The 24186-nt window shown below is 38.2% G+C and overlaps 1 protein-coding gene across 1 annotated transcript in view; it reads left to right on the top strand.

Moving 5' to 3' along the window:
• babam2 (BRISC and BRCA1 A complex member 2) overlaps positions 1-24186 on the top strand; it is a 113020-nt gene that overhangs the window by 4992 nt on the left and 83842 nt on the right. Inside the window, exons 3-5 of the mRNA XM_057859411.1 lie at positions 1882-1958; positions 6162-6256; positions 17474-17668. Coding sequence (XP_057715394.1) covers positions 1882-1958; positions 6162-6256; positions 17474-17668 — 367 coding nt within the window. The remainder of the gene's footprint in view (positions 1-1881; positions 1959-6161; positions 6257-17473; positions 17669-24186) is intronic.

Here is a 24186-nt window from a genome sequence, read left to right as displayed (position 1 = left end):
AATGTCGCAATTCCGCATGAAAACTATGTAGTATTCATGCCAGGCCATAGGGGGCAGTGCAGATTCACAAGAAGACAGCGAATGATGCACTTTGACCCCACCAAGCTCCTCAGCCCGGAAAAAAACATGCCCGCCCACTCCAAGCAATGTTTTTTTTTTTTTTTTTTTTTTTTTTTGCTCCAAAAGGCACAAAAATGGAAACATTCAACATATTTAAATTTAAAAATATTATTAAAACAGTCAATTAAAGCCAACGTTTCGTCATTTGCTGTTTTTAATGTTTAATAGCACCGCTGTGCTCGCCCATGTGACGCTTGCGAGTGCTCACATCATCGAAGCGAAGTCGGTTTCCATTCAAATGAATGCGCTGCGACCCCCGTAATCGAATTCTTCTACTTTGGAGGCAGGATTCAGAATTGTTCGTCTTCGCCGACACCATATGCACGCAAGGCCATTCCGCTACTCAGTCATTGCGTCTTGGTGTCGCAGAGTCACCATGTAAACTGCCTCTAAGCCTAATGTAATAAATTCTGAATTTTGGGATAGGGTTAACAGCATATCAGTAGTACCAATGTTAAGCAATGCAAATTGATTCCACAATAATTAACAACACACAAATACATTTGCACAGTGCAATACACAAAGGTGGGGGGGCGGGTGCTGATGCGCGCGCACAACCCGGAAGTACCCTGTACACAATCGCGATTAGTTTGGCGACAAAAGGTGGCAGCAACTAAGCACTTTACAATCACAACACACAACACATCCCAAAGATGCTAAACGAGCACATTACCTCACGGCATTAATTGGCAACACGAATACGATGTATATCATGCTTGCCAACTTGGAGCGATGACTGCCCGTCATTGCAACGGCAAAGCTACGAAACGGCCGCGCATGTAGGGAGTCCAACCTAACGCTGCCTGATACCTTCCAGAATGAATGAAAAATACATTCATTCATGGATGTACACAGATCAACATTCCCTCACACATCTCAAGACTTGTCTCGAATGTGCACCCACCTGGCCCACGCCTTTTTAAGTCCCACAACATTTAGCGCATGTGACTCGAGACCAAAACAGGAAGTAAGTGTTACGATGGAAACACATACCGGGAACTTTTCTAGCATTTTCTATTAGAAAATGCTCTTCGTACATGACTAAAATTGTCTTCATTCTACATACATTATGAGGCAATAATAAAATATTAATGCACTAAGGAAACTAACTTTGATCAGATTACTGATTTAGAAAAAATGAACACGTTAGATTACTTGTTACTGAAAGAAAGTAATTAGATTATGCATTACTGACAACACTGGTTTTGAACATACCAATAGGTCTGACAATCATTCATTAAATGACAACTCTGGTAACAGTGTTCTTTGAAGGACTATAAGTGTGTGATTTTTGTAGCTTCATATAATTTGTTTTTCGACTTCTTTCAGCATCCTGCTGAAGTGTGAATAGAATCATTTCTTAATTATTATAATAATTATACGTAACGATTGCCTCAAAACATTTCTTTTTTTAATGTTAATTTTCTCTCCAGTGACCAATAAAATGGGTTAGGTTTCATGTCTCATTTGAGGGATTTCTCAGAAGTTAATTCACTGTCTTAAGACCAAGTGACATAATGTTGCTAATGTAGTCTAGAGTAGATTTTCATTGAGGTTTAGACTGTACATGCTTCTCTCCTTTTATTTCCTTGGCCTAGCATTAATTAGTTATGGGATGAGTAAGTGAGTAAATGTATTTTTAAAATATTTAATTCAAGTAAATCGTGCTTTACACACCATCGGCCATTAAAGAGTGTTCATTAACTGTTTTGTTCGATTTTGCTCACTATCCTGCTGTATTTTTTTCTCTTCCATATCCAGATGTACATCTCTGACCCCTGGTCCTTGCTGTGATCGCTTCAAACTTCACATCCCTTATGCGGGAGAAACCCTCAAATGTAAGTTTGAAAAATTACCATACTGATAGGTGAGCTTAAACAATTGTGTCATGCTTGACAGTATTCACTTTATTTTAGATGGAGTGTTGGAAATACTGTACATATGAGGTGATATATGTGACCCTCCACACAAAATGAGTCGTTAGTTATTCAGAGCTCCTGAGAAAAGACAGAAAATTAAGTGATATAAACATTTTCAAGGTGATCTTTTCGTCTTTAAATGTCCCATATATACTGTTCAGAGAAAGCAGCATTGTTCAATTTTAAATTTGACTTTGACGATGGTCAAATCAATGGGAATGGCATTTATGGTTCAGGTCTGGACATTAATGTATCAAGATCTTTTTGTTGATGAGGTTCAGTGACACATTTCAGAAAGAACACAAAAAAATGACGTAAAATAAAATAAAGACGTTTAGGGCTGCAGCTATTGATTATTTTATTAGTCGATTAATCTATGCACTAGTTAGTTTGAATAATCGAGGAATCGGATCAGGAAGATAAAAAAACAAAATACCTGAACTTAGCCTCAAAAGTTATAAAAAAAATAAATAAACGAGAATCAAAGTACAACAAAAGAATAATTGGCTAACTTGCACAGCAAAAATCTGCTAGCTTAAATGCCATTAAATGTGAACTTTTTTTTTATGCTCTTAACAAATCATATTGTCACAAAACAAACAGCTAAATATTCCTATAAATTGAATTACAAATGCATTAAAAACATATTAGCTCAAACAAAAAAATACTTTATGTTGGTCCCAACAGGGATCAGCTGGATTCATGTCATATAGCCATGTCATGTATCCACCCAATCAATAAAAATAAAGGCAAACACTTTCAAAACAAACCATTACAACGCCACTTTAATTTAACGAATACTCGAAGCAGCAAAATTGAATTCAAAGCTTTTTTGTAATCGAATTACTCAAGTTAATCGATTAATTGTTGCAGCATTAATGACGTACAACAAATGTACATTATTTTCCTCAGTATGTCCTTATAATGTTTGCCAAATTTGGTGGTTGTCCAACTCAAGAAACATGCTGGTTTTAATGCCAAAAAAAAAGATTTTAAAAAATTGGGGGGTCCAATTCCAACCATAGCCAGTACAGCTATTCGTAATTTGTATGACCAAGATGGAATTCACCTCAGAAATGCTAGACAAAGTTTTATGCGCAGTTTATATTAAGATTAATGTTGATTAAAGTGATGGGAAGGCTTAAGTTAGGAAAAATTAAGCATCTGCCTATGATCCCAAACGTACATCATCATCTGTGAACAGCTGAGGTAATGTCATGGTTTAGGTTCAGATGAATTCTTAAAGGATGGGCTTATAAATGTCATTTGACACTCAATTGACATTTTACATGATAAATTTCACATGATGGTAAGTTAATGTAGGACACTGCAAAAACACTGTGTGTATAACGGACTGCTGCAAAGACATTCACTCGGCATGTGCCGGTATGATATTCTGACGGTATGATAACCTTAAGCCAACTTTATTAGGAAACTATGTGGACTGTTAGGACTGGCCAAGAGGATACATTTTGTAGTACTGGTTAACAACTGTGGGGGGTTGATGCCTCCAAAACCAACACTAATTGAAGAGCTCTATATTATGTTGAAAAGCATCACTACAGATAAATGCAATGGATGGTGATGCAAATGGATCAAGGCATGATCCAGCTAAACATTTTTATAGACTTTAGAATTTAAAGTACAAGACAAGGTTTTGATCAAATGCATCTCAGTGGAAAGGATCTCGTTTAGAAATATAAAAAAAAGTTGAATTTGATTTTTATGATGTATACTAGAGGAAAAAAACATCAGTAATTGACAATATTTGTAGAAAGCAGGCAAAATTGCTATTCTCTGACATTTTTGAAATGCCAGTAGTGTTTTAGCCATTCAAATGAGAGTACTTCATTATTATATTATTAATTATTGTCTCGTCTACGCTTCACGCATTGGTTACCCACTATCGTATACATATCTATTGGAGAAACAAGCTTTAATGGCATCGCCTGAATCCTACACGAAGAATGGAGAATTCATTATTATTATTATTCATTATTCATTGTATTTTGGGCTTTCTAAACCAAGTTCGATTATGGGCAACCATTTACCATATTACAAAACCTAGTTTTTATTATGTCTACATCAACATGATTTTACTCTGTACTGCTAACAAACAGGTAATCCCTTCATCAACCCGTCTTCTATACTGCTTATTATAACAAATTTCACAAATGTATGAAATTATTATGTAAAAAATTACATTAAAATTACCAAATTAGTTTGATTTTGGTTACTTTATCCAGGCAAATATCAAATTCGTTATTAGTGGTCTGATAGTGAAGCAGAAACTAACCTGTCTTTATACTGTCATGGTTTTTGGAAGCTGTGTTTAATTCTCTGAGACGTGTAGGCTGCAACTTGTAAGTAAACAAAAAACAGGCCATTGGCATTCCTTCGTAGCACGTGAAAGCTCTGCAGCTGTTGTACGTTCCTGTGCTTTGGCCTGAGGATGAATGTTTGTTTAATCAAGGATGCAGGGCTGCAGGTTGGTGTCTGCCAGTTTATGGGCCATTCCTCTCCTAGCGTGCCAAAGCGTGGTAGAATTAGGACAGATTCATTCAATTCAAACTCTCCGCTCCACCACTTTGCCTGGTACCACAAAAAATAATTAGTGCCTTTTCCTGCACTGTACATTGTAAGACACTACGAACTGCTTTGGTACCTTATTGACAGGTTTTGACTATATGTGGCGCAGGGGATAGGCCCTCCCCTGTACAGATTAAAGGAGAAAATAAAATGGATGATAGCATAGTCCATTGAATCCGACATTTTTACCTGGATCGATTCCAGTATATAAAGTGTAAAATAGGTGTGCTCCTATTCAAATTAATGTTTTATTATACAAAATATACATATTTTAGTCTTAGGTTTTTTTTTCTAACTTCCACATAACTTTTTACACCTGGACTACTTAATAGGGATCCTATTTTTTTTTTTTTTTTAAACCTAAAATCAAGCATGGAGGTGGCAGCGTCATACATTGGCAGTTTTTTTCTTCAGCTGGAACTATGTATCCTTATTCAAGGTGGGGGAAATTATGAGCAATTCAACATACTACTCAGTGTTGGCGCAAAATCTTATGAGTTTTGCTCACACGCATGAAAACCATATAAAAATGCTAAACTTCATTTAATCACATCTACTTCACAAGCTGTGTGCTGACTCCCATTCAACATGAGTTTGAAGGCGAATGATAAATTTTGAATCCAGCGACATCCCCAATTATACGAGAGAGTGTAAATTTGTGCTACATTTATATTTGCTTTAAAATAAGAATTATGTTTTTAACTTTTACAGAATTTCGCATTTATGTTTTGAAAGCAATTAATTTTGTTTAATTTTTTTGCATCACAATGATCGGTCATTCCATTAAGGTTGTATAGACAATTTTTTTCTACTGCATTTCTTTCTGACTTCCAGAAACTTACAAAATATGCTCTTTTCTGTTTGACCCTCCTCCACTGGAAATTTCCATCTATACATTTAAAATGGTTTCTTCCTGCTGTCGCCCGAGTCACCAAAAAAGCAGAACTTAACAGTCTTTTAGCACATAAATAGAATTGTGCAACATATCAGAACACCATGATCCCGCATCTTCAACATGTTATGTGATCGGAATGGCGATGGCCTCATTTCCTAGCTGTGAACATTTGCAGGTATTCTGCAAAATTATCTCAACATTTTTAGTTCATGAATATATAACATTATTTATGTAGGTTTACTATTTTTGGTGGTTTGTAGTTTAATTATACGTGGATGACATTGAGAATCTTCACTCCTGAAGGTCAAGTCGGTTCATTACCTTAGGTGCGTGAATCAATTTTTTTTTTTTAAATCCTTTTCATGCAGAAAACTGTGTTAACAAGACATTTATGTTAGACTCAGCTATCATGTATGAATGGCCCTATTTTGTTTTGGTTTCAATGTCAAAACCATCCATCCATTAATTTTTTTGTACTGTAATACAACATTTAGGAACTTGATTGCCCAATCGACATAACTGAAACAAGAATTCTCTGATTACAACATTAACAAATTCTCCTGAACCCCAGATTAAATCATTTTTGGTCTTTACAAGTAATTATTAAACTAATCTGTTTTCATCTTTTTTCCCTCCAGGGGATATTATATTTAACGCCCACTATCCAGAACTGCCCCCAGATTTTATTTTTGGGGAAGATGCAGAGTTTCTGCCTGAACCTTCAGAATTACCAGTGAGTATCCATCCAGGTGCTTCCTCATGCTCACCCATTTATTTGTGTCCTTTTTGGTGCCCCTCAGTTGGTAAGATGGCTTCGTCCGAAGTGGTATCAACACCATTCTCTTTTGTATTATACACTGCATTGTACACATTAGGATTGCCACCAGTCCCTTGAAATAAGGAACGGTCCGAAATTGGGAATTAAATGTTCTGTATTGAACTGCTGCGGAAAATAAATGAATAGATACATTTCTATGCATTTTAGGAGTTTTGGGGATGTCCCTTTTTTTCTCTGCCTGCATAGCTTTGGGCACGTGGGGGGCATCCCTTATTTCTGAAAGGTGGCAACCCTAGTTCACATAGTAGTTCAAGAATTTAGCAACTAGCATAATAAAGCAGAGTGCTATTGATATTTTCGAACTGTTTCGATAAAGTTCTAACGAAATCAAGTATTTCGGAGTTTGATTTAGATAACCCTATCCCAAAATTATAACTTTGCTTCTAACATCACATTAGAATTTTGAATTGCGCAGTGGAGCGGTTTTTCAGAAATCCAATGCCATTGTTTATTTGTATTCTCTGACTGAGTTTTTAACACTTAATGTTTGACATTCATGTTTTAAACTATTTATATCGAAAAATTCTAACTTTTTAACAAATTCTATCACTTTTAATGGCACCAATAATACATTGGAGTTTGCTAAATATATTTTGCCGCGGTCCATTTCCCCGGCGAATAGCAGAGGCCAACTGTACAGCCGTTATACTTTTTAGTATTTGAAGCCAGACCCGTGTAGCTATCATTGTTATTTTTACAGCAGCCTAGCATAAAGCAGCTAAACTTCCCCGCTTGTGTCAGAGTCTGGGAGGAGAGGGGAGTATTGCTCACTGTCTCATAAATCCAGCTGTGCATATAAGGGGAAGTACCGCTGCTGAGCCAGTGCTTGGCAGCCCTTTGCGTGTTGATTTTCTCACATACAGTATATTTCTGCAGTTTTCTCTTCATATGTTTGTAATTTTGCTGCCAGAGCTCTTCTTGTCTGCCTTTTCCCCCCCTGTACATGTTCAGTAAGTGCACTCACCCTTTAATTTTTAAACCCCAGACTTCCCAGAAAATTAGTAAAGTCCTCTCCACCCAAACAAAAGACAATGCGTCCTAAGGTGTTTCATTATTTTAGCCATGCATACTCCTTTTCACCATGCAATGTTAGTGACGGTGTTGACATAGCTGACAGGGAATTTGTTATGTTGATTAATGGCATAATTTCAGTCACCGATGACTTTTTGTTGGTTGTTTTGATATCATGTAAGCCATGCATCTTCTCTACTGCTTATCACAAGGGTCAAGGGGGTGCTGGAGTTTATCCCAGCCTACTATGGGCAGGAGGCGGGTTTCACACTGAAGTGGTTGCTAGCCAATCGCAGCCATACTAACCACTCCATTTTAATTTGATTAGGCTTGTTTCATTGTGGATTTTAAAAATATGTATGTATTTTTTTACTGATGGAGCAGAATTGTCATTTGTGCGTCTCAGGTTCCGGCAGATTGTTGGTGATGATTAATTTGGAAAAGCTCTTTAATGAGTTTCCCAGGAAGGAGCGGGTCTAGTAGTAGGTTATCTATTTTGCCGCTATAAAGAAGTTTGTGTTTTAAAGAAAAGATACTTCCATAATTAAGGCTACGTCTACACTAGGACAGATAATGGCCTCGCTTAAACGTGTAATTAGTTGGACTGTACGGCATGTCAGCTACACTAGTATGCCTATTATCCGGATTGGTTGTTAGACGGATAATGTAGGCGGGTAATATTACCCGCCGCTTAATATGGACTGCTATCTCCGTACAACAATCAGATACTAAGGAAGTGACGTCATGCCGTCGCCATTTGTAGTGCGACATGACGGCATCATAAACAATGGAGGCGGACGATCACTATGTGGCATTCCTGCTCCTCTTTTGTTTTCCACACATTTTTTTTGAACCTTCAAACTACGTATTAATAATATGCTTCAATTCATTGCCCATTTGTGGTCCTCCCATCGTGGATGACGCGGAGATGAGCGTTTTTTTACAGAGCTCGTCTCCTGCGTTATTTTCGATCAGCCAGCTGCGGGGCTGGGCCCTCCCAACTCAATGCTGACCGAACATGAGTATATAAAAATACTGTACGTAGAGGAAAATTAAACCCCGAAAAGTGACCCACGTGGTACCCCCAGTCAAAGAAGGGCGCGATCACTTTTCTTCCATGACATTTCTGCCTGTCAAAACTGTCGCCACTTCCAGGATTGTGACTGTTATGCACAAGTACTCCTGGTTGCGGCTTCCAGGAAATATACGCAGAGCCACACCATATGCTTCTATTTGTTATTTTCCAAGTGGTGAGAGCGCAACTGGACATCGATTGTAACATCCCAAGTAACGATGTCAGGCTTTCGTTGTTTTAGGTGGATGGCGAGGTAGTGTAAAGCGCTTTGAGCGCCTTGAAAGGTGGAAACGTGCTATATAAGTATAACACCATTTACCATTTTCTAAAAATTTATTTCAATCACAACTCGGCGGCTGCTCGTGAAATCTGAGCGTGCTCTCCCTTCACTCTCGCTCATGTGTGATGCGTTCAATTGCGTTCATGAAAAAAAACAGTGATCACAAAATAATGCCAGTCTAGAAGGTGTAGTAATTTTGAAATTTGCCGCCGGCGAGTAATGAGTTTCCGGTTCAGAGGTAAACCGCGCCGGCGTACCTTGCAGAAGGGGGGGGGGGCTTAAACGCAACTTAAACATAAGTGTAGACAGGTATAAAAATAGTTGGCAAAATACCCTGGAGAAAATTATCTGTCCTAAAATGAGATAGGGCAGTCAAACAAGTATCTGGCTGAGTGTTTATATCAGTCTCAGTTATCGGCATATTCTGCCTTTAGTCTAAAATGCTGGTGCTCACCTCTTAGCTGGAAGAAGGTGCACCACATTATCCAAGTTATGGCCTCCCTCCATTGGCTGCCTGCACATTTTTAGATTCTGCTTTTTCCCCTTAAATCTCTTAACAGTCTTGCCCCTAGTATCTGGCAGAGTTGCCCTATCCCTGTAACCTTTGCCGGTCCCTCAGACCACTTGTTCCTGGAGATTCCAAACTAAATAGTAGACATCAATTAATGATTGTAAGCTAAAAACGATAGATATTTCAAATAATAAATATAATTACTTACTTTCTTTTTATGGCTGGGTTGAAACAAAAGCGGTTGCGCAGTGTCTGCAAACGGGGGTCTCCAGGGTAAAATGGACAAATTAAAAATAGTCCGGGGGCATAATGCGCCATGAAACTGCTATGGCAGCATGTAAACATATTGTTTTATCAAACACAACAGTTCTTTTGGGTTAGAACACAGCAGTTTATTTTAAAGAGGGTGCAAGAGCAGAAACTGCTTTTTCAGCTTTGTGTGTGTTTTCCGCCATATATATTATTTATTACCCGTCATCTGCAAAAATAACATTCACTGTTTATTTATTTATTTTTTCTATGCTTTTTTATTATTTTGAGTCTGTCCGTCATATTGTTTGAAAAGCTTTGTTAACCTGAAGTGACTAATATTAATAGCTGTAAAATGTTTGATTGTACTGAATGGGTGTCCACCTAACATTTGATACTTAAATAAAGTGGCCATTGTCAGATAAATTCGCACTAATGCTATAACTGCCAGAAAAAGAAAACATGTATTGATTTTTTCCTTTTTTTTTTTTTCGTTTCCATTGACGTCAGCTTTTTACATCATGCTGTCCAGTAATAGCGCTTCGTGGGTGAAAGTGTTTTTGTGAGTTTGACATGATGTTAGCCTGAGATTTTTTTTTTCTCCCCCAACTTTGTTTATTCGAACGGTTTAGTGCTTTACCTTAATACGAATGATACAGTAGATAATCCAGCATAATCAAGATGATATTGTCTTAAAAAGCGCAAGACTTGATACTTTTTTTGTTTTGCTATCAGTCTTCAACTGATTGCCGTTCAACCAAAAGTCCCTATTCAGCATTACATGGGTGGAGGAGTGTGACGAGGATTTTGGGAACAGAGAGGTGAACAGAGAAGAGGAAATGACAAAGACAGAGACAGGAAAGGAGGGGGGGGGTGTACTGCAATACCAGTTAAATCCCTCAACTAGAAGACTCTTGCATCATATTAGTTTTATTAATTCAGTTGCTGACACTCATAGATTTTTTAATGTATATTAATCCAGGATTTTTATTTTTTTTTGTTGCTGTTAAGAAACAAAGTCAAACACTCTATCTGAAGTTTGACTGATTATGATTAGTTTGATGACCTCTCTGGATTGCATATGATGACGGACTATCGTATCATGTTCATAATGTTTAGTTGGGTAAAATACTGTATTTGCTCCCTTCTGGTCCTCTGTGTAATCCAATTACACCACAAATATGCCAATGAAAACCATGCGTACATTTAATACTGATCAAGCTGGATAATCTATGTGCTCACATTTTGGTTGAAAAGCGAACTTTCATGTGGGCTGTGTCATATTTATGAGTATGTCTAAGATTGTGTTTAAAAACAGCAGCTCCACTTACCTTATTCTCAATATTTATTTTTCCTTACTTGTACAATGCTGCTACCTCTCTGTCCCTGTTTTATGAAGCGTCATTTGTCAAGTCTAGACTTGGTTATGTGTGTTGGCACTAAATATTTTGGGAGTTTCCCAGCAGCTTTTTTTTCCAGCTAGTGTGCATATAGCCAAGACTTGGGGTTTGCCCCAATGGCCTCTCTAGAATGCGCATCAACATGTTTCCACTTATCGGTCCTGCAGTCCTTTGAGATTTAGAGGCAAGCTCTGTCTCGCTAGCATGGTTTTATTGAACAGTTTGTGGTTGTTGTTTTCTGGTCTTGAAAAATTATTGAAAGGATTTGCTTTTTTTGACTAAATCAGCTGAGCCTGAGACTAATCAAAATCATAAACCTTATTTTACCTTATCTTCACGAGGGTCGATAACACTGAATTTGTTCATTTTTAATCTGGATTAATGACGCTCCATACAGTACTGTATAGCCTCTTAGTTATGGCTGTATTGAATTAGTTCAAATTTCATATTGGATTGCTGCATGGAATAACATTTTTTTAGCCAATGCATAAGTCCAGATTTTAAAGGATGAAATGCATGTTTTATGTGTTCTAAATAATGTCTCAGAAACACAAAACACAATACAGACTTGAGAGTGTATTTAAAGCGATCCTCTATTTTTAAGACAAGTAATTGTTAAAAGATAAATGTTAGTATGAGTTATAATAATTTGATATTAAAACCCCTCTTAATGTTTTTGTTTTAATAAAGTTTGTAAAATTATTTTAAGTGATAGGTCGCCATTCTTGTTACGTCGCAGTGCGTGACGTCACCGGTCCCGTTGCCGAAATTCCAGCGTGTCACTCGTTAGCTTTCCCAACATGTTGTCAGTTCTACTCTTCCTATTTCAACCAGATCTGAAAAGTTAAGAGCAGGACAGCACTGTCGGTCATTCACAAGATGAGCTTCAGGGGAAAATGCGTGCAGCAAATACCTGATAAGACAAAAGTTGGGCAAAACTGGTGATGCGAGAGTGTATGCTGTTTGGAACTCCGGTTTTATTAGCAGATATTCAAGGTAAGCATATTGCGTTTTCAAACTTATCCCAATATAATTATGTAGATTGTTAGCATCCAGAGCTGTCGTGTTCTTTACATACAGTACAGGCCAAAGAGCACACCTTGTGTAATCCATGTCTTGTACATTGTAACGCGTGGTAGCTATGATACATGTATGAAAGTACCAAAAAGGGGAGAAGCTTCCACTTATGCACATTTATTCACAAAAAATAATATTTCCACCTTGACCACTCTTCACTCGGGAGCTCAGCAGTACGCAAACACGCGTTCCCTGACGAACTCCAACATAGTTGTAACGTCCACGTCAGAGTCACTGTCGTCACTGTAGCGTGCCATAGTGCTTTAATTATTTAGTATGATTTGGGGAAAACTCCCACGAAGAATAGTCAACATAAAAGATAGCAATAATAATCCAAATCCGCATTTTTTACTCACTCGAAGATCCAGGAATTAGACTGGTCCCATGGCAATGTCGCAGCCGCGATCAGGCCGTCGATTCCACAAAATAGACTGATCCGAAAAGCCGCTGTGGGACCGACGAATCAAAAAAATTGACAGATACGAAACCAATATTGCAGACGCGGTGGGACCGTCGGATCCAGAAAATAGACGGATCCCTTACTTGACTGAGGATCCAGGAAAAATGTTCGGGCGCCAGTTGTAACGCGTGGTGGGAAGGATACGTGCATACAGGGACCAAAAAGGGGGAGAAGCTTCCACTTATGCACATTTATTCACTAAAAATAATAATTCCACCTTGACCACTCACTTCACTCCCCTTGTTTCCATTTGACTGGAAATTGCATCCAAAAGCAGCACATCGTGGCATTTTACTTCGCGAGTTTAGGCAGCAATAAGCAATTGTTGAACACGCTACACATTTGGAAAGATCCCAATAGGTCGTCACTGTGAGCCCGAAAACCATGGCGCCAACTAGCGGACAAAATATGGACTAAATATTATAAAATATTGCCATTGATTTAACATTTTATGTGTTTCTAACAACATATTGTGGTACAAGAGAACAATTGTGGTTTATTAGAGCCTACATATATTTAAGTTAGAGGATCACTTTAAAACCGTTTCCAGTACTTTTCAAGCAGGTTCATTTTTCATGCTTTATAGGTATGGATATATAGAAATCTACACATATAATGCCATATGAGATGAAGGTGGCTGACCATTAAATAAATTAGTGGTCGTCGTCTGAATAATTTGTCTGTGACACTACTAGTATATCAAAGACGAAACGATAAAAATCTTACTTCCTTAAAATGAACACCGTCATTGTAATTTACCGGTGATCTGAATGATCGCTATGATTTTTTAAAAAATCCATATTGTTATCATAATTATTCATCAGGCTAGGGACAACATCTGTATTTTTATTGTTGTACTTTTAAATAAACTGTTCAAATAATTTTCCCTTGGAACTTAAAAAATAATTATTCTCACTCTAGGATCAACGATAGGAGGAAAGTGTCTTATTTTACATTAGTTGCTAAAAATCTGAAACATCCAGACTATGGATGCTGAGCCATTTCGAGGCATTAACTCCTCACACAGATCTCATCTCCAATTTTTGCGGTACAGGTTATTTTTATTCTCTCACCAATACATCCGCTTGTTATTTAGGCACCTAATGAAGCCTAAACCATGTGCTCGCACTGTTGTGGTTGGCTGACGTTGTGGAAGTTTCCTGATAATATGTGTAGTAAAGCCCGTATTTGATATTAGCCGATGAGCAATTTATTTTAATTGTGGCTGCCAAAATAAGGCGTGGTTAAAATACGATTGAACTAAAGGCAATGAAAGGTGACCTGCTTTTCTATGTTAGATGACTTTCTTGACGAATCCAAATTGCTCTTCGATTAAGAGAACTTCTGACACTGTTGTGTTTTTGTTGTGTGATACAATTTTTGTAGGTTACAGCTCCTAACAGAGCAATGTAATGTGTAAAATGTGAGGCCAATCCAAGAATTCTTTCATGGAGAGAAGGGAAACACGCTACCCTCTGCTTATCTTGCTTGCCAAATATTGGTGAGTGCTTCCTAGCTGATGGTACAGGTCGTCCTTGGGTTCTGTTCTAACAATGGACCTCAAATGGCCTTTAAAGTTGGCTCACACTATAGTGTGCCAACTGGAGTTACCACTTCCTTCCTGCCTAAGTGAATAATGTGTTCCAGGTTTTAATGGAGTTTGTTATTGGCATAACTCACTAACATGTCTGTGAATACTTTATGCAGATGAAGTATTTTTTTGCAAATTGAAAAGCTAGAAGTAAAACACAAATATAGGACAATCATCCCTGAACGTACAGGTTCAATAATTGAAGTGGTAAACTAGTTAATTTCTGTCAACAACAAGAACTGTGTTGGACAAAAACTGCATAGATCACACTGAAAAAAACACTGGCTTGAGAATGCCAAGTGTCTTAAACACATGACAAGAGCAATTTAGGATGATCTTAGACTTGGCAATCTCTGGGGGCGAAACAGGGTGTGAGCCCACTCTTGAATTAGAGACTAACTGAGATTAATTTAATACTTGGGAGTTGTTTAATGCCTCACACTTTCAAGTCAACAGCGATTTATTGGATCAGGTTGCCAGCATCTATAAAAATCACATTCAAGACATAAAAACAAACAATTTCTGTTGGCCTATATAATTATCTTGGGTTTTCAGATGCCAGTCCCTCTCTTATTGGCCTGAGATAAATACTGGATCAGGATGGTAAAGGGGGATGGCACAGAAAGACATAATTCTGTCAACTTGGGTCTATTTAGTGTGAAAATACCAAATTTAGATTTGCATTTGTTCTTAATGCGATATGCTGTGTTCCTTAACACATGCAAACCTAACTCAAATTACACACTTTTAGTTTAGTTTTGACTTGTTAGTTCGTCGCCCATTCTGAGATGAAGGGTTGAAATCCTGGGTTTTCTGCGGATACTTAAGTTTCCAGGTGCACCGTCTCCTGCCCATAGTCAGCGGATAGTTTCTAGTACCCTCGTAGAATGAATAGTTTAATGCTGTTGTGCAGCTCTTCTTACCTTGAATCATTTTTTTTGTTCAGTTCTGGTTCATTTCCACATAAATAGTTTTGTAGTATCAAGCCTGCCTTTTCATTGGCTTTGGCCTACTTGCCTAAACTCTTCAGTGTTTCTCCCCCCTTCCTCCTTCACCTCTGATCCCGCCTCTCCTCCTCAGTGTAGATCCACTGATATTGTATGTCAGAATCCTGACACAGCACTTCCTTAGTCTCTCCTCCGTTTCAGCGTGCTCCTGCCTCGGGGCACTGACCGCCTGTTTTGGACAATGCCCATCCTTGTTTACATCACCTCCTCATTTCGGGAATCCCGGCATTGCTGGTAACCACTGGTGGATGAGGACGATGAAGTCACTGTCTCTGTTTAGCCTGCCCTTGCCATTGCAAGGGAGTTAAGTCACTTCAGAACAATGAACGCTTTCTCCATTGGTCTAATATGTGATGCCAGGCCAATAGAAAGGGAGTCAGTTGTTGAGACCATCTAACCAAGGTCATCATTGTCACCAAACACCTATGTGTTATTCATATTCATTTATTTCCGGATTAAGCTATTGTTTCAGAAATGACCAGAGGTCTTTATTTTTTCTCATTAAGGTCCTATTGATTTTAACCTGTGTCTTGTATGTTGACACAAGGTTCAAATGAACTCGACATTGCTGTTAGATCATGATTGTTGGACATTTGTTGTTAATTACTAGTCTATTACTACTTCTTTTTGGGTTTGCACATCAAAGCCATCAATCGGTCTGTGTTAAATGGCAGTTTTTAGAAAGAGTGGAGGAGGTTCAGTATCTAAAAATCATCATTGTTGCAAGTTGAATGTTAAACTAATATCTTTTAAGATGCATTAGCTTCGCTAGAGTGTACAGGCGTACTTGGAACTAAGAATTCTGTATGTAGCATTTGTGCTCACATACCTACTACAGCACTTGTATTGTGGCAGTGCAGCATCCCAAATTTCTTCATTTACAGTATATGTTATGCATTTGCAAAAGCAAGTTTTTTTTTCCAATTTATTTTTTTGTTCAAAGACAGTAGTGAACATGTACTATCATTATGATAATGTTTTGTTTTTTTTTACACTTCCAAAATGCAAAGAACAATGCTGTTTTTTATGGTGTTTTTATTTTGGAAGTATATCTTAGAAATAAATTAGGGGAAAAAACTGTTCCTAGGTAATCCTTCTCACAAGTGTAGCATATCATACCATGGTATTATTTTCTTTGGGTGATGAGCAGTGTTGTGTTTGTGTCAATCATAACAGAACACAATCGTCTAAAACAGGGGTGTCCAAACTTTTTGCAAAGGGGGCAAGATTTTTAGTGTGGTAAAAATTTGGGGGGCCGACCTTGGCTTACGTTCTTTACGCAGAACGATATATTTAAGCAAATTTTAACATGCCATTCTGTGTGTCACATTTGCTTTATCATTATTTTTAATTAATAATTTCAACAATCTCGCAACTACCCTTTGTGGCGTTCTCCTTCGACTTTCGGGCTCTTGCGAAATACTGCTGCTGTAAAATTAAACTAGCTTCAAGTTGCTTCAATTTCTCGCTACGCATCTTCCCTGTAATCTTGTTGTACACGTCAGCGTGTCTTGTTTGGCAATATCGCCTCACGTTGAACTCTTCAAAAACAGCGACTGTCTCTTTGTAAATGAGGCAGACAAAGTTGTTGCGTATTTTACTGAAGAAATACTCCAATTTCCACCTATCCTTGACGGGTCGGCCGTTGCAGTCAACTTTCTTTTTTTTTGTTGATTGTTGCCATTTTAGAAAATTGGAAGTAAAGGGTCACACGGGGTAATGTTTTATAGAGTACTGCTGCCTTTTAGTGGGTAAAGGAGGAGCAGCATTTAAGGTGTAAGCTACTTCATATGCTGGTAGCAGTACTTCTGACCAATTTAAGTCTGTATGCAGGCCAGACATTATTGGTTTTATGACAGAGGCTGGGGGCCGAATGAAATTTGATCATGGGCCGTATTTGGCCCCCGGGCCGGACTTTGGACATGTCTGGTCTAAAAACATAGTATGACACATTTTTCCATATTATGTGTCATGGTCCAAATAAAAAAAAGATTGATTTTTGGGCCACTAAAAATGGTGACTTCTATTAAAATGAGATAAAGTGTGACTGATTAATTTTGAATACAGCCACAGCCACATACACAAAAAAAAAAAAAAAAAAAAAAGAATACAGCCACATTCCAGTTATAAATGGTTATGCACACCTGTGCAACCTGATTATTTTACAAATTTCCTAAATATGTATTAGTAAGAGTTCTTTTTGTGGAAAATACATCCACTTCACTGGTGTGGCATATCAAGTTGGTGGTTGTACTGCATCTTTACTTCACATACTCATGGTGCCCAGACTTTTTCTTTCTTTTCATTTTTGACAAATAGGAACATACTGTATAGTGACATCAAAAGTTTGAGCATACCGAGGATGATTGTATATTGAGTCAGAAATTAAGGTTGGGGGGATGGGATTCTGAAAACTGATCTGATTTTAATTTTAAGTTGTGTCCTCCTCAGCATTTGGTCCAGTGGGATGCCGGAAACCCAGACAGTTTGCTTCAGCTTGTCAAGGAGCTCATCCAGCAGTACCACCTCTACCAATGTCAGCGTCTCCGTGAAAGCTCCAGACTTCTCTTTGAGTATGATAGTCTGCTAGAGGATCCTAACTATGGTCATAATATGGAGATATATGCTGGACACAAGAACAGCTGGGTAAGGACAATTTACACAGAACAGCAAGCGCAACAGCAACTTTAGATTCATTTGCCCACGACATTAGGTTGAACATTTTTTTAAATCCTATTTCACAGCAAATTAAATTATTACAACTGGATTACAGGAGTCACAATGCTAATAACATTCATTATAGTCCTAGTCAAAACACTACTGTAATCCTCAATTTTACTTATATAGCACCTATTAAGAACAACCGCAGCTGCAGCAAAGTGCTGAATATAAATGTTACTCTTCTATAAATGGTAAAATAAATAATATAGGACACAACATATACTGTATTAATAAAACACAACATGAGAAAGAACTCGAGTAGCAATTAAAGCAAAAGGAATTAGGGATGTCCCCGATTCGATCACGTGATCGGAAATCGGGCGGAGCGCACCATTTTTCAGACAATCGGGTGAAAGGATCTGTTTTTTAATCTAAAAAGAATATATATATATATATATATATATATATATATATATATACATATACACACACACACACACACAAATATAAACCCTAACCCTATATATACAGTGGGGAGAACAAGTATTTGATACACTGCCGATTTGCTGGTTTTCCCACTTGCAAAGCATGTAGAGGTCTGTAATTTGTATCATAAGTTCTCTTCAACTGTGAGGGACGGAATCTAATACAAAAAAACTGAAAATCACGGTGTATGATTTTTAAATAATAAATTTGCATTTAATTGCATGAAATAAGTATTTGATACATCACAAAAATCGAACTTAATATTTGGTACAGAAACCTTTGTCTGCCATTACAGAAACCAAACGTTTCCTGCAGTCCTTGACAAGGTTTGCACACACTGCAGCAGGGATTTTGGCCCACTCCTCCATGCAGATCTTCTCCAGAGCCTTCAGGTTTCGGGGCTGCTGCCGGGCAACACGGACTTTCAGCTCCCTCCATAGATTTTGTATCGGGTTCAGATCTGGTGACTGGCTAGGCCACTCCAGGACCTTAAGATTCTTCTTACGGAGCCACTCTTTAGTTGCCTTGGCTGTGTGCTTTGGATCGTTGTCATGCTGGAAAACCCAGCCACGCCCATCTTCAGGGCTCTCACTGAAGGAAGGAGGTTGTCAGCCAAGATCTGGCGATACATAGCCCCATCCATCCTCCCCTCAATACGGTGCAGTCGTCCTGTACCCTTGGCAGAGAAGCAGCCCCAAAAAATGATGTTTCCTCCTCCATGTTTCACGGTTGGGATGGTGTTCTTGGGGTTGTACTCATCCTTCTTTTTCCTACAAACACGACGAGCCGAGTTTAGACCAAAAAGTTCAATTTTGATCTCATCCGACCACATGACCTTCTCCCATTGCTCCTCTGGATAATCCAGATGGTCAGTGGCAAACTTCAGACGTGTCTGGACATGCACTGGCTTCAGCAGCGGGACCTTGTGTGCGCTGTAGGATTTTAATCCATGACGGCGTAATGTGTTTCCAATGGTTTTCTTCGAGACTGTGGTTCCAGCTCTCTTCAGGTCATTGACCAGGTCCTGCCGTGTAGTTCTGGGCTGATCCTTCACCTTCTTCATGATCAGTGATGTCCCACGAGGTGAGATCTTGCATGGAGCCCCAGAACGAGGCAGATTGACCGTCTACTTGAACTTTTACCATTTGCTAATAATCGCTCCAACAGTTGTTACCTTCTCACCAAGCTGCTTGCTTATTTTCCTGTAGCCCATCCCAGCCTTGTGCAGGTCTATTATTTTATCCCTGATATCCTTACACAGCTCTTTGGTCTTGGCCATTGTGGAGAGGTTGGAGTTTGTTTGTTTGAGCATGTGAACAGGTGTCTTTTCTACAGGTAACACGTTCTAACAGGTGCAGTTACTTCCGGTAATGAGTGGAGAACAAGAGGGGTTCTTAAAAAAGAACTGAGAGCCGAAATATTTACTAGTTGGTAATGTATCAAATACTTATTTCATGCAGTTAAATACAAATTCATTATTTAAAAATTATACAATATGATTTTCTGGATTTTTGTATTAGATTCCGTCCCTCACAGTTCAAGAGAACTAATGATACAAATTACAGATCTCTACATGGCTTGCAAGTGGGAAAACCACCAAAATCGGCAGTGTATGAAATACTTGTTCTCCCCACTGTGTGTATATATATATATATATATATATATAAGGGCTAAAACGTGACAAAATAATTCAGAAATACAATGGCATTTCCAAAAGAAACAAAAATGTATACGTTTTATACTCCGCAATACTCTCGGGGAAAAAGCAGAAGAGGACGTACTGTAAACAGTACAGTAGTGTAACATGTTTGGAATGTCTGTTGAACTGAAAGAAAAAGACAATGTCTGGGTTCGGTATTTCAGATTCTCAAAATCAGGTGACTCGAACTCTGGTGCAAAATTATACGATTAGGACATCCCTAGAAGGAATTTAGATTTTAAAATTGGATACAGAGTGTGCTTTAGTGATACGCACTGAGAGGTTGTTCCATAGTTTTGGACTAGCAATAGAAGAAAAACTCTCCTATAAGTTTCTGCCTAGACTTGGGAGTCGGGACCCTCAGGAGCAGCTGGTCAGCTGACCTGAGTCATTTGGCAGGAGCATGAGGATGGAGCAAGATAATAACAGGCAAGACCTGTTAGAGTTCTGAAGACAAAAAGCAAAATCTTAAAAGGACTAAAAGCTGAAAGTGGAAGGAGGCCAGAACAGGAGTTATGCGCTCCTTCTCACATGTTTGTGTTAAGAGGCAGCATTAGACTGATACTGCATTGGAAAAAACTTCACCTTTGCCAGCAACTTCAAATGAAAATATCGTGTATTTGTTGCTCCAATTTAAAATCACTGTCTATTAGGGGTGGGCGATATGGCCTTAAACACGTATAACGATAAATTGAGCAGATTTACCTCGATAACGATAAATGACGATAAATTCGCCCAAGCGGACTGTTATATAATTTGAAAATCTGAATCAATGCATGAAATACAGATTAACAGTTTCTTGTTGATTAATTTACCAGCATTCAATTTGATATATTTAACAATTGTACATGCAGTCTAAACATTAAGTTTATAAAAATGTATTGTAAACAATAAGACTTCAAGTATGAGCATTTATAACGGCGTGTATGGCTTGAACAATGTACATTGTCAAAAACAGTGTACATTGTCAGAATCAATATGCCTGTGCAAACGTGTCATTGTAACACAAATGACTTGCAGCTTGAACAGGACACTTCAAAAAGACAAATTTATTGTTAATGGCTGCTGTGACATAATTATTCAATACAAGTGTTTACTTTATGGTTTCAGGTCCCCCCCCCCCCCCCCCCCAAGTGCATTTTTTAATAAATGCACGCATACATGAACCCCCAAACAGACAGACAGACACACATTAAAGCTATATTGATCTTCTGCAAATTAAACACTTAAGATTGTATGATAGCACTAATGACAGGGAATTAAGCACATACAGAAAAATAGCTGGGGCCATTTCTCTGTCATATTATAGGTTTCACCGTTGGATTGTGCTTTAAGCTGAATGCTTTACCATAACAAAAGCTATCAGAGAAATCACACACAGACAGATACAAAATAACGCGACATAGTAATTGCTGGATGCAGTCCGTGCCCAATCCACTCATTTAGTTCAGCCGTTTCGACAAGGTTAGAGCCGCTATCCGACTCCATCACGTTCATTTGTAGCGTTAGCCGCTAGCGGCCGCTAGTGTTAGCCTGTGGCCTGGCTACCAGTAGAAAGTACTGAAAGCAACATCTCCGGAAATCGTGAGAACAAGGGAGGACAGCGGGTGAAAGTCCGTCTGGATGCCACCAAGAGTCTACTAAATGTCGGGTGAGAGTTTGGCGAACCTCCCTTAAGCCACACTCCATCACGTTTTGCTTGTAGCGTTAGCTGCTGGCGTTAGCTTACCGGGCTTCTGTTTGATTGGCTTCCCGATGATCACGTGACTCTCTATGTAAGCACATTGACTGTTTTCTTAAAGGGGAATGAACATAGACGAACAACACAGAGTCAAAGTGGGATGAAAAGACTATTTTCTTGTTTTATTAATTTACCGAATTTACCGACATGGTCAAAATTACGTCGGTCATCGTGAAGAATTTCGGTGACGGTAAATTTTCGGTTTACCGCCCTGCTCTACTGTCTATTACAGGTGCACGATAATTATTGGTCCTATAATTATTGGTCCGATAATAGGAATTTTGACGTCATTCCAATAAATCTGATAACATTATTATTAGACCCGATAATATATAATATTTTTGGCATGGTGTCGGTGGCCTGGGATGTGTGCGTTTGTTTCCACCCCTGTTTTGCCAGTAAAATGTATCAGTGACTGTGTGTGGTTTAGGAAGAGGGATTTTTGCCACAAATCAATCGCTCCCTTTCTTTGATGTAACCTCAAGCGACGACTTGCTAGTAAACAACAAGCATAGCATCAGTAGTGTGGGATTTTATCAAGTTGTCAGTGGAAAGTGCTTCACTTGCAATTTGTAACAATTGTAAAACCGAAGTTCCATGAGGAAGGGAAAAAGGTGTCGAGCTACACTACATCCAACTTAATAAGCCACTTAAAACATCACCATCGCTTCAATGGCATTTTAAAAGAGTAGAAGGACGCGCGAGCTGCGAATGAAGCTGCCCATCCAATTCCAAAGCAAGCTAAGAAAGCCAGGGTTGCATCTGTCAACGAAACGTAAATGTCTATCTGCCTCTTTGTCCTAATAAGATGATGCTGGTGAAATGGCAATTGCAAAAAAGCCTCATGCCTTATTGAAAATGGGTTTACTCACTGTTGCTTATACGGGTTATTAAAGGGCAAGCCATTAATCCTTTTTGTTCTCCAATGTTTTTGATATTGAGGAATGCACTTTCACTAAATTTATAATTTGTTTCAGTGCCTTGGTTATTTACTTTTTGATACTGTGAAGAGTCTTAATGCACTTTTTGTTTATAAAGACATTTACCTGTCAGTATTTCTTTGCTTAAATCCTTGCCTTGGCTAATGCAAAGTTTTGTTATTGTTCTCGAGGCCATATTTTTCCATCACTGAGTGATGAACCTTATTACGGTAATTAGCAAATGTTTGCATTTTACAGTGTTACGTTTACAAGTTAATTAGAGGCCTTTTGGTTATTGATAGGCTTGCTATTCTATAATTGCCAGGTTAAGAAAGTTGTTTCATGGACCAAGACCACAAGTCTCCTTTCCTGTTGCACCAAATGTTTTGTCTGCTGACAAAGCACAATATGTGTTGGGTTTATGTTATTTTTTTAGTTCAGTGCTCATTGTTCAGGAGAACACATCGTCAATGACATTGACAGATTGATTGTGATTGACTCAAATTATATTTATTTGAAAAAATAAATATGGGGACTTTATTTGAAGGCTTCTGTCTGTGTCTTTGTTCTGTTCAGTATAATAATGTTCATGTCATCATGAAAACTGGTTTGGTTAAAGGCAAATCTATGCTGAATACATTTTAAAATTCTATAAATACTAGGGGTGTAACAGTACACAAAAATCTCGGTTCGGTACGCACCTCGGTTTTGAGGTCACGGATCGGTTCCTTTTCGGTACAGTAAGAAAACAAAATGCAAAATATAAATGTGCTAGTGGTTTATTACACACATTTGTGCTTTCAACAATAGGAACAGTAGCCTATACAAAGCTAGAATTCTGCTCAAAAAGTAGCAGGTATTTAAAGATAATAATCCAACAACAATTTGCCTTTCAGACCCCGCGTATATGTCAGCTTTCTTTCTGAAAGCAAGAAGAAAAAAGAAGTCCTGTGCTAAAGAGAAAAGCAATCCCAATAACAAAGATTTTAACATGTATTTTACAAATGAAATGCCTCAATGAATTTTTTTTTCTTATGAACGGTTTTCAAAAGCTTTATTGGTGGATTTTCTCAAGTTAAAGCGCCACACAGAAATTAATACATTTAATTTTGTAAGTAGGATCTGTATATTATTCTTATTATTTAAATACAGGTGATTTAGCTCATTTCAATTTATTTTATTTAAATGGGCTATTATTTATTTTACTATGTGTTTGTATTTTACAAATGTGTTGTAGTATTCATTTATGTTGTATATTTTACTTTAGTTCCTATGTGAATATTATTTCCTACTCGTTTTGTTGTAGTAGGAGGGTTTTGTATTGAATATGGGGCCGTGTTGGTTATTATTATAGCAGAGAAGACAACTGTAAATCAACAAAGACAAGTCAAATGTGCCCCGATCTACCACTCAAGAGATCTGATGGACTCAAAAAGTGGGTTACGATTGCATATTAGTTTGAAAATTGACTGGATCCACCGTATTTTTACACGAGTGACTTCCGGTCTGCCTGGTCTGCTAGCTAGTAGTATTGACGCAGGAGGGCCGTGTCTCGCGTCAAATAATAAACTCTGCCGTTGTTTTCGCGTGCATCACGTTCAGCCACTTCTGGGACGCAACACGCGGTCGCACTTGTGACTGGTGTGCATTCGCTGAT

This window comes from Corythoichthys intestinalis, chromosome 15, assembly GCF_030265065.1.
Source record: "Corythoichthys intestinalis isolate RoL2023-P3 chromosome 15, ASM3026506v1, whole genome shotgun sequence".
NCBI lineage: Eukaryota > Metazoa > Chordata > Actinopteri > Syngnathiformes > Syngnathidae > Corythoichthys > Corythoichthys intestinalis.
The sequence above is the reverse complement of the archived record's forward strand: the minus strand, read 5'-3'. Positions and strand labels throughout refer to the sequence as shown.